The sequence below is a fragment of the Mus caroli genome, unplaced genomic scaffold (genome assembly GCF_978045245.1).
Source record: "Mus caroli unplaced genomic scaffold, Mus_caroli_1 scaffold_9, whole genome shotgun sequence".
NCBI classification, from domain to species: domain Eukaryota; kingdom Metazoa; phylum Chordata; class Mammalia; order Rodentia; family Muridae; genus Mus; species Mus caroli.
The window spans coordinates 51811713-51824148 of NW_028227264.1; the positions used below are offsets into that span (position 1 = coordinate 51811713).

At 40.1% G+C, this 12436-nt stretch overlaps 1 protein-coding gene across 2 annotated transcripts in view; it reads right to left on the minus strand.

Annotated features, from left to right (window-relative positions):
* Positions 1–12436, minus strand: part of Mcm9 (minichromosome maintenance 9 homologous recombination repair factor) — an 88754-nt gene that overhangs the window by 15182 nt on the left and 61136 nt on the right. For both annotated transcript variants that reach the window (XM_021174345.3, XM_029482491.2), the window contains exon 8: positions 12228–12402. In XM_021174345.3, the coding sequence (XP_021030004.1) occupies positions 12228–12402 (175 nt within the window). The remainder of the gene's footprint in view (positions 1–12227; positions 12403–12436) is intronic.

Here is a 12436-nt window from a genome sequence, read left to right on the forward strand (position 1 = left end):
TTTAATGAATATATTATGATCAACCACTATTTTGAATCCTTCTGTAACTCCCATTTTATGCAACACTTTATCTCTAAGGTAATTTTCTAAATAACTTTTTGTCTAAGTAGGTATAAAAAGATCAGAGACAAGAAATAAAGTTGTTGGTTTAATGGTTTGACTTGGGGAACTTTGCCCCATCCATTCATCCACTCACCCATCCATCCATCCAAAAGTATGTCTGTTTGTATATGGTTTTGTGTAGATGTATGTGTAAGCGTGCATGAATACTTGTGGAGTTGTGAAAGGCGGTTGGGTCTGGCCAGAGTGTGGGTGTATGAATGTTTGAAAGTATATGTGTCTGTACATATTTGCCTGCACACAGCCTCTTAATTCTTTTCTGCTCTTTCCTCTCTGGTTCACAAACAGCTAACCAGTTTATCCAGAGGTTTCTGGCTGATTCACCAGAGAAAGGAGCAGCAGCAGTAAATCTTGTAACTTAACCCTGTTATTTTATGATGAGGTGCTAAACAGCTTCTGCCTCAGAAGAACTCAGACAAGCAGGTCAGCTACCTCAGCAAAGTGTCTTACACTTAAGGCAGGCAGACATTTTATTATTATACATCAACCCTAAGTATCTCCTACAACCAAGTCTTACCCCTGCCAATGCTATTCCCCCTCCGCTGCCTTAAGAAGAACCAAGAACAAGAAAGGACTGCCGGAGCTGGCCCCTGGCAGAGTGTGCTTAATTTAGATATCAGTTTAAAACTAATTAATCCTCAAAAATGTGCTACATTTACTAACAGCAGAAGTGTGACATTTTTCATCTGTGAATGTGAGCTCTGTGCTTGATAACCATTTTTAGAGTGGGATGCCTATCTGCCTCTCGGAAGTCACAGCCCTGTGACATCAGCCAATCTGTGCTACATTTGTTAATTTCCATTTTATTTCCTGGTTTCTCTAGCAATTACTTCATTCCCTGAGGCTGAAAATGTTTGAAAAAATTTTTACTTGTGGCAAATGGCCTCAAAAGCTACTCACTGAATAAAACAAAGACAGACAAGTCACTTTAACCAAAATCTCAGCCCCCTTTAAAACTTGGAAGAGATAATTGGATGTCTACCTTTTACATTTATGTGCTAAGCTGGCAGATGTTGAGATCTTGAATCACTTCCATGTAAAAGTAGTTCCTCCCAACCCCGCATGCACACTGGCCATTCTGTGGGATGCTACCTACACTTATAAGAAAGGAAGGCTAAGAAGCTAACCAAGAAGGAAGGCCCAAGCAAGGAAGCTTGGATCTTACTTAGAAGAGGGAATAAATCAGTTATAAGAGGCAGATGGAGAAAGGGAACTGAGAGGGAAGGAGAATTGGGGGATGGGAGGGCTCAGGATCAGGTGTGAAGAAGGACAGGAGAGATGGCTCGATGGCCATGAAAATGAATAGAAATCTGCAACTGACAGGAGTAAAGAGATGGGGGGTATCTCCAGGTCAAGACAGAGACCTGGAATCAGGGAGGCACCCAAGAATCAATCGGGGTGACTTTAGCTGTGACTCATTACATTGGTGATATGGAACCTGAGGAGGCCACCCCATATATCCAGACAGTAACCCCAGTGGAGAGATAGAGACAGCAATTCATCCACAAAACTTTCAACCCTAAATTTATCCTGTCTACAAGAAATGCAGGTACAGGAGAGGGAGCAGTGACTGAGGGAACAGTCAACCAATAACTGGCCTAACTATTAATGATACACTGTTTAGCTTGCAGATGGGAGCATGTTGTCTTCTGAGAGGCTCCACCTAGCAGCTGACTCAGACAGATGCAGACACCCATAGCCAAACAGTGGATGGAGCTTGGGGACTCTTATGGAAGAATAGAAGGAAGGATTTTGGCACCTGAGGGGATAGGAACTCCACAGGAAGACCAACAGAGTTAACTAAACTAGACCTTGGGGCTCTCACACCAGCCAAAGAGTATAATGTAGCAGATATACGACTTGGTCTTCATGTGGATCCTGAACAACTGGAGTGGGGGTATCCCAAAAGCAGTTGCCTATACATGGGATATGTTCTACTAGCTTGGCTGTCCTGTCTGGCCTTAGTGGGAGAGGAAGCACCTAGCCCTCAAGAGACTTGAAGTGTCGGGGTGGGGGTGGGGGGGACCTCATCCTCTAGAGGTGAAGGGGAGGTGGGATGGGGGAAGGATTGTGGGAAAGACTGACTGGGAAGGGTGCAGTAAGTGGTGTGTAAAGTGAGTGACTAAAATTAAATTAAATAAAAAAAAGGGATGGTAAAGGGACAAATAATACTAAGGGTATTTGATTTAAAAAAAAAAAAGAAAAAGAAAAGAAAAAAGAGAACGAAAGAGCTAACCAGGTCTTAAGGATGAATGAATGACAATAAAGACAGCTAAGAAATTTGAGGTTTAGAAAAATTATGGGGAAAATTATGTTAAACCCCTTTGAACAATAAAGGTCCAGAAAACTATCTGAATTGTATAAAGTGATTTAGACTATGAAATCTTCTACTTAAACGACATTAACATAGCATGGCTAAGCAGCTGATGCCACCCCACATCACTGGCAGCACTGGAAATAACTGCTGAGGGACAAAAACAACCCACATGTACACAGAACTGATACTCAACATTGTGGAGTTCCAACACATGCTATAATAATGAATAGGTTCCAGAGCACCATAGTAAGCAAAATACTGTGACTCTATTTACATGAAGCATCTAGAGGTAAATAAATTCATAGCTACAGAAAGTACAATTTATCAGAAAGCAAAACAGAAAGTCAATTAGTTATGATTTTAGTCTGTAAGAAAAGAGTTTGAAAAACAACTGTATAACACCATGACTATATTTCACAATGGACTGCATCCTTAAAACAAGTCAAGTTTTAAAACAAGTAAGTTTTATTTTCCATCTTTACACTCCTCCCAGGAGTGGGGAGATGGAGTCAATATTACCTTCCTAACACCTGCTGTGATGGTAATGGGAGATGGGACCCTTGGGAGGTTTCAGGCTAAGATGAGGTTATGAGGGCAGGCCCTCACAGTGGGATTAGTGTTTGACATAAGCCACATATCACCTAGAGTGTTAATCTGCTGTATGCTAGAGAAGTTAAGTCAGTCCACTCTGACTTGTGAAACCCGTTCTAGAACATCAAAGACCTTCTCAACATGACAAACACAACAGCAAAAGCGTCAGCCCCCAACCCAGTTTGAGATGCAACCTTCACATAAAGGTTTCTAGGCTGTCTCACATTTTTCTCTAGGAAGAGAACCCCATCTAAAAAACACAGCTGCTAAGCACAAAGTAGGAATCAAAACAAATTCCACCAAGTTATGCAAAGTAAGAACACAATGATGATATTAAAATACACCAATGCATGCATACCATATCCACACACATGCAACATGTTCCAAAGCAAGAACAGTACTACATGCTTGTCTCAGCTATTTGAGAATCTGGAGCAGAAGGAGCCCTCAGGCCCAAGAGTTTGAGGTTAGTTAGTATGGGTAATATGACCCCATGGCAATGCCTTACGCAAAGATTCTACGTTTGAGCAATCAAGGAATGAAATTGTTGGTCATCTTCAACATCTCCTGAGAGACTTCTACTTGCTTACTGATGTGACTTACACTTATGTAAACTCTAGGCATCCTGAGGGTTTTTTTTTTTAAATCTTGTTTATATTCTGATTGTAATAAGCCTTTACACTGAAGAAATCACTGTGGTTCTTTGCGATTTCTTAAGCATTACAATCGACATGTATAGGCTATAATATGTCTATGTAGGTTTGTGCCCACCTGGAAAAAGAGTGTACAATAAACGTTTAGCCTGAACTCAAAAGGCAATTTGGGTAATAAGCATAGATAAATGGGATAATTAAGTTTATAGTTCTATTTTTGAAAAGAATTATTACCTTTTACCAGGTATAAAGTAAAATGTTAAAAAAAAAAATCTGAGAAATTTCCCTGTAGCTTTGTAGGCAGGATATAGTCTGAGTGGTCTACACTCTCATCCTTAAGGGAGACCATAATCCAAATCAAAATACTTTCCTAATAAACAACTGAGTCACATGAGAAATGAGAAAGGGAGAAAGCAAAGCCAGGCCTCTTGAAGATCTTGAAAACGATGATGTAAGAAAGGTACTGATCGTCTCACGGAAAAACCTGCAATGTCGGGAGACAGGGCCAGAACATATGGATGACGGCTGTAGAACAGGGACTACATTGATGAGATCACACTCCAAAGTGCTTTATTCGAAAATTAAAGACAATGGTTCCACCAAGACTATAATCCAAAGTAAACTGTACCTTTAGTTTTAGTAGAATTCATGATTATATATTCCTTTTCACAGGTAACCATATCTGCTGCTAATTAACGTTGTGTCTTGCTATACATCTCTAAAAATTTTTTCTCAAGAGTTTTTCATTTGCAATTTACTTGACATTTTACATCAGGAGGGTTAGCAGGGTTCTAGTTAGAGGTAATGAATTTAAGATTCTAAAAAGCTGAACCCAAGAATTTCATAAATCCATTGTTTTTAATAACTGAGTAGTACTCCATTGTGTAAATGTACCACATTTTCTGTATCCATTCTTCTGTTGAGGAATGTCTGGGTTCTGGATTTATGAAATTCTTGGACAAATGGATGTATCCGAAGGATATCATCCTTAGTGAGGTAACCCAACCACAAAAGAAGTCATTAGATATGCTCTCACTGATAAGTGGATATTAGCACAGAAACATAGAACACCCAAGATACAATTTGCAAAACACAAGAAAATCAAGAAGAGGGAAAACCAATGGGTGGATACTTCATTCCTCCTTAGAATACGGAACAAAATACCCATGAAAATGGTTACAGAGACAAAGTTTGGAGCTAAGACGAAAGGATGGACTATCCAGAGACTACCCCACCTGGGGATCCATCCCATAATCAGCCACCAAACCCAGACACTATTGCATATGCCAGAAAGATTTTGCTGAAGGGTCCCTGTTATAGCTGTCTCGTATGAGGCTATGCAAGTGCCTGGCAAATACAGAAGTGGATGCTCACAGTCATCTATAGAATGGAACACAGGGCCCCCAATGGAGAAGCTAGAGAAAGCATCCAAGGAGCTGAAGGGGTCTGCAACCCTATAGGTGGAACAACAATATGAACTAATTAGTACCCCCCAGAACTCATGTCTCTAGCTGCATATGTAGCAGAAGATGGCCTAGTCGGCCATCATTGGGAAGAGAAGCCCTTTGGTCTTGCAAACTTTATATGCCTCAGTACAGGGGAACACCAGGGCCAAGAAGCAGGAGTGGGTGGGTAGGGGAGCAGGTCGGAGGGAGGGTATAGAGAACTTTCGGGATAGCATTTGAAATGTATATAAAGAAAATATCTAATGAAAAAAAGCTGAACCCAAAATATTAGATGATCTACTGTTGAAACAAATCCGGCTTCCTCCTAAGCAATTCAGTAATAAGTATGAAGAATGAACACATGTGTTAGTGTGACCCTGGGTGGAGTATCCACTGGCTCTCACTACCAAGTAGATGGCAGAGAAACACTGGTCGCTGGGCCAGTTAGCTACTAACTCAAAAGCACCTTGTGATGTTACAATGAAATTAAAAACCACAAAGAATCAAGACATAAATAAATATAATCATCATTTGGAAGTACCTATCATTCTCTGGAGAAGTTGGAGAATCTACTGCAGAGATGAATGGAGAGTCTAGATATCTATAACTAGCTATATATAACTGTGTCCTTAGAGCCGCTGAAGTTCTATGAGGAAGAATTCATCAGACCATTCTCTCTGATTGCCTACTTCAGCTATCCAGAACTTGCCTTATGACCCATTCTTTTTTTTTTCTTTTTTTTTCCCCAAGCAGTGGGGAAAATCTGGACTATTTCTTTTTTTTTTTAACTTTTTTTATTAGATATTTTCTTCATTTACATTTCCAACGCTATCCCAAAAGTCCCCCATACCCCTCCCCCCACTCCCCTACCCATCCACTCCCACTTCTTGGCCCTGGCATTCCCCTGTACTGAGGCATATAAAGTTTGCACAACCAATGGGCCTCTCTTTCCACTGATGGCCAACTAGGCCATCTTCTGCTACACATGCAGCTAGAGACACGAGCTCCGGGGGGTACTGGTTAGTTCATATTGTTGTTCTACCTATAGGGTTGCAGATCCCTTTAGCTCTTTGGGTACTTTCTCTAGCTCCTCCATTGGGAGCCCTGTGATCCATCCAATAGTTGACTGTGAGCATCCACTTCTGTGTTTGCTAGGCCCCGGCATAGCCTCACAAGAGACAGCTATATCAGGGTCCTTTCAGCAAAATCTTGTTAGTGTATGCAATGGTGTCAGCGATTGGAGGCTCTAGCCTAGATGGCTTATGACCCATTCTTGGTACATTCCTTAAGTGATCTTTTATCCTCAATACACTTCTGGACAGGCCCCATGCTGGACCATGCACCAAGCTCATAATACCACAGTCTTTTCTATTTTAACTGCTTCTGAGGAAGAGTGGACCAGATGAGAGACCATCGTTAGACCCAAGAGATGCCAAGTCACAAACTGCTTAGAGGTCCTGGGCTATTCTGACATAAATGTTTTAATAAGAATGACAGCAGCTATCGGACCTCTCTTGAAGGTATATCCAAAGTGGTTCCATGAAGGGAAGCTCAGCTACTAAGGATAATGAGAGAATAAACTAGGAATGAATGAAGTTTTGGGGCTATGGTGACAATGGATTATACAGCTGTTATTTTACATTTACTTTAACAAACTCCCACTCAAACCATGATATAGACTGGCAGTCTAGCATTAGAAAAATGAAGTAATATGTGCTTTCAGCCTGGTTTTGTGTCAGCTTGACACAAGCTAGAATCATTTGAAAAGAAGGGCCCTCAATAGATAAAATGTTCCCACCAGATCGGCCTATTGGCTGGTCTGCAGAGGACTTTCTTGATTAATGATTGATGTGGTAGGGCCCATCCTTTGTGGGTGGTAGCACTCCTGGGCATGTGGTCCTGGGGTATATAAAAAAGCAGACTAAGAAAGCAGACTGAGCAAGCCACGAGGAACAAGTCAGTGTTCCATGGCCTCTGCTTCAGTTCCCACCTTGAGTTCCAGCTCCACTCTCCTTAACTCAGAGTACAATTGTAAACTGACATAATCCTTTTTCTCAAGTTGTTTTTGTTCACAGTGTTCAACAGAAACTTGACCGAGACAAATGCCCAAATGCCAAGTAGTGGAGCTTGAACGTCAATCTAGCCAGGCTAGCTCTGGAATTTCTACTCGTCATTATTCTAGTTAACTCTGGGGTCATTATTCTAGTTAACTCTGGGGGACTTTTGATGTTGGCTTCTGAACTTGCTCTCTCTAGAATATATCATGTTCTATATCTCACGATACAATATAAAACCACATTTTATGTACATATTCTACGGGAAAGCAGCCAACAGGTGAATAAGCTATGGTTCAATTGTAGCTTAGTCCACAATTTATTTTCCCTCGTAGGTGGCACATTAAAGGCTATCCTCTAAGAAACCTCATTAGATACTTGATTTCATACATACATGTTTTCTTCCTTAAACTGGAAGACTCTCACAATCCTATAGCTAATCTACCCAACCTCTAGGTAGCTGCGGCCGCTGGAAACTCTTTTCTGTATTGTTTGTAAGAACCCTTCTCTAAATTTCCTATCCTTTGATACTAAAGGGAGCACATCCCTTTCATCCCAGCACTCAGAGCGCAGAGGCAGGCAGATATCTGTGATTTGAAGGTCAGCCTGGTCTACAGAGAGAGTTCCAGGATAGCCAGGGCTATACAGAGAGACCCTGTCTCAAAAAACAAAACCAAAAACAACCAAATAAATTTTGTATTTATTCATACTGTATTTTGATCAAATTCACCTCATTACCTTTTCTTCTCTCTAAACTCCTTCCCAAGAAGTTCTCTTATCACATCTTTTTTATGTATTTTTATTTTTTATGAGCTCCTGAGTTTAATGAGAGTTGCATGGGTGTGGGATCACAACAAGAAAGCCTGAATATCATTTTTCTTTATTAAGAGAATGATGCTGATACAATTATCATGAAGCTATTTTAGAGACTCAAATGAGTGCCGACTATGGAGAACACTATAAATACCTTCATACACACACTTAAGATAATCTTGGAGTCACTAAGTATTATCCCATCTAGGCCAAGAACATATTGGCTAGATGTCAAAGACATGCACAGCAATAGAAAGGCACTTAGCACAGCTAAGATATACAAGGAAAGTTGGTTGAGATGGGAAGTTTATGTTATGTGTATGTGGTCTTATTTAATAATAAAATACTATACTTCAGTAGCTATAGCTTCTGTCTATTGATGTAAGACAGGCACTGAGTCAGAAGTTGACTTCAAGTTAGGACAATCTTGGTTTCAGAAGCAGATAACATGGCTGTCTAAACATGACCTGCCCAAGCATGACACCAGTAGACATGCCAACGTGGAAGGGGGAAAGCTCCTGAAGTCTCAACCTTGAAAAGAACTGTAGGCAACTAAGGAATGCGGAGAGCAGGAGCACACCGGTTAGTAATCCAAGATCACATGCTCAGCCCTAAGGACACACATGCACAAGTAACACAGAGATTAGGCAGATTGTATTCATGCATATAGGTTGTGTGTGTGTGTGTGTGTGCGCGCACGCATGAGTGGGTTGTGGGGAAGAAAGGGAAGAGGGAAATGACATAATTATGGTCACAAAAAATAGCAAATAATAAAAGAAAGGCCTTGACGTTCATTTCATGGAGATTTTCAGAGACCAAAAACAGTCAAGCCCGTCCCAAAGTCAAGCACACAGTAGATGAGGCTACCACTGACACTCACTGACTTTGAGCCAGGAACTTTTCCTATTTACAATAACCATTTTGACTGTTCTTGAATCTATCTACAATTCACATTGCTTTATTTTAAGTAAGGGTTGTTCATTGCTGCTGTCCAAGTTGAATACTGGTTGCTTCTGGGCAGCAGGGATTTTGTAGAAAATTAAAAGAAAAAATAACTTTGGAGGAAAAGTGTTTGGCCTCTTCTTGGAAGTTTTTAATCCAAGTCATTTCTCTGTATGGAAAATGTGAAATTGAATAGTTCAAGGTTGAAGAGATTAAAAGCATGCTCTATAACTGTTCTGTTTTTAAATGAAATTTAAATTTTAAGGTATGAGAAATGTTAAGCCCAACTGAAAATTTCAGGTCAGCATGCACTCACTATAAACACAATGGTCTGAATAAAAATCAGTTACCTCTTGGATACTTGTCAACATGTGGATTCATCCAGTGGAGAAAAGAGACTACAACATTTTCCTAAATTCACAGAGCATAGTAATTCCAGCTCTGTTATCTTAATGTGATTATAAATATTGTCACTAAGTTCATAAAGAAAAAGAGTCCTTTTCAATGTTCAGAAATCTAATATACAAAAGTTATGTAATTACATACTATGCAATGTTAGGAACTGACTCTTAAAATTCATGCTAACAATAAAATAGTATAAATGACTTTATGAATCCAGAAATGGTTATGGAGGGGGGCAGATACCAACAATGTCAACATATGACAGCAAGTGACTAAGAGCCAGTTTAGCTGTAATAGTGAGAGAACACTGGTCCTATCAACCTTGAATGCAGTAAATCACAACAATGTTTTCATTTTTCAATTATTATTTTACATATATGGATGTTTTGCCTGAATGTTTGTCTGTACACGACCTATGTACCTGATGCCTTGGAGGTCAGTAAAGAACTTGAGATACCCTGGGTAATTGTGAGTAAGGGTAGTGAATGCTCCCAACCACTTAGCCATCTCCCCAATCCCTATAAAGTCTTTAAATAAAATATGCTAAGTTCTTTAAAGTAAAATTCTTAAATAAAAGTAAAAAGGCCAGATCACTGAACTACTAGCTGTGGTGAGTGCCTCCTCTCAAGGAAGTATCAACACTGGACAGAAGTCAAGACAAAGCAGAAGGACAGGAAGGACTTCGTCTTTAAACCATAACACAAAAGCTCTGTGTAGGAACTATTCCCACAGCCACGGGAACTACTCACTAAATCACAGTGTTCCAGCTGCTTCTTAAGCAAACTGTGTAATACATATGTATCTGGTAGATAGATTAGAGAAGAAACAACTTAAAAACTGCCCACAAGTAGCAACAAAAGGTTCTAATCCTCTAAAATGAGTCCTTTTCTTTTACAGACAAGAAATCCAAAGTGAAAATTATTCTTTCAATGGTTTCCTTTTGGAGACATTGTTTCCCTTGTAACAAAGCAACTGTGAGTAAGTCTCCCTGCGTCCAGGCATCAGGTCTTCTTTCAGTCTCTTCTTATGTAGCATTTTTCTAGGTAGGTTTACTAACAAAGCCCAAAGAGAAGCTGTGAGCTACATTCACACACGTCACCATTCAGGAAGAGCAAGTGTTCAGAAATCTGACAGTGATTTGGGACACAAACGTATGTGTGTTATGTACACCCTGACCTGCTCTTGCCTTAGTTGGCTTTCTCCAGCATTTCACACATGTGGATGGAATCATGTCTTGGCATCTTTCACTTTGAATAAGGCTTTTATTCATGTTGCTTCATGTACCTACAGTCTGCTAGGCTGTCCCTGTATTTCATGCTAGCAGTATTTCATTCCACATAGGTATCACGGTTTATCCATTATCTGGTAATGAGCCTGAGCTGTTTGCAGTTCAGAGGCATTAAAAATAAAGCTGCTAAAAACTATGTTTGTACAGGTCCTTTTTTGCACATCCATATCAGAGTGTTCAAGCATATTTATTTCATTTATATAAATTTCTTTTAAAATTAGTTTTAAGTTAGCATACCAATCATGGGTTTCATTATTTTAAAATGTATGCAAAAGTTACACTTTGAACGAACCATCTCCTTCCCTCACTCCCTGCCACGCCCCTCCTGCCAGCCTATGTCCGCCCTCTGCTTCCATATCACATGTCTTCCATTTCTCTTTCCTCCCTTCCTTTCTATTCTGGCAAGATTTCTTTCTCCTTTCCCTCATGAGTAAAAACATGTGGTATTTATCCTTGAGTCTGGCTTATTTTGCTTAACATAATGATTTCCAGTTCTATTCATTTTCTTGTAAATGTCATAACTCATTTTTCATTATGATAAAATTCCACTGTGTATATGTAGTTTTTTCCATTCATTTACTGATGGAATTCCATTTCCAAAGACTGAGTAGTGCAGCGATAAATATGGAGTGTAACTGTCTTCACTGTACATGAGTTGTTTACATATATACCCAAGAAAGGTCAGTTGGGTCATAGGGGTCTTCATAGTTATCCTTTATCAAACTTGTTTTGGTAAGTCTATTTTCTGTGCCTTTCTTTGTAAAATTTAATCAGCTTATCAAGTGGCTAGAGTCTTGCCTGGAACAGCGTGGACTCTATAGACTGATTTCAGAAGAATTCACATCATAGTAATATTTCCTATTGACCTGTAAGAGGAAGCCTATCTCCCTGGGCTTCTAATGCTTTATGGTTTCCACGTAAAATCCTAGAAGCCATTCCACTAAATTTATCTCTATTGTACTCTGTTAATCTTTCAAAATCCCCATATTTAAGATGCCCTGAGGACACACAGGACTTTTATAGAAAAAAAAAAAAAAAGTAGAGACCTGTGTTGAAAGAGCACCATAAATTGCCCTGAACGAACTAAGATAGTCTCCTTGGTAGTTTGAAGGAGGATGACCCCCCCCTAAGCCAGTTGATAGGAAGGATTGGGAGGTGTGGCCTTGATGGAGGAGGTGTGTTACTGGGGCAGAGTTCTGAGGCTTCAAAAGGCCACTGCAGGCCCAGTCCTGCTTTCTTTCTCTGTCTGCTGCCAGAGGATCTTGGCTACTTCTCCTACACCATGTCTGCCTGCACCATGGTCCCTGCCATGACAGACTAAGCCTTTGAAGTTGTAACCAAGTCCCCAGTTAAAGGCTGGTGTCTCTTCACAGAAATACAAAAGTAATTAAGGCAGTCTACTTTTATAGTTTACTTCTAACCTTTTCTTTTCAAACCAATTCACTTTCATTCCCTTATGCACACCTATAGTCTAGTAAGTAAACTTTTGAACTTGAAGATGGTTGATAATCCCTGAGTATATCAACAAGGTTCCCATTTTCTTGGGATTTATACTGAATACTTTTTCTACTTCCGAAGGCTTTAAAGAAGAGAAATGCTTACCCAGCCTTAGCAACACTTATGGTTTGTTGCTCCATTGCTTCATGGATGCTTGTCCTGTCATGTTCTTTGAGGCTGTTAAATTCGTCAATACAGCAGAGACCAGCATCTGCAAGCACCAAAGCCCCAGCCTCTAGATTCCATTCTCCAGAGTCTTTGACAGCTGTCACGGTCAGACCTGGGGAGACAAGGAAGCTATGGTAGCTCTTATT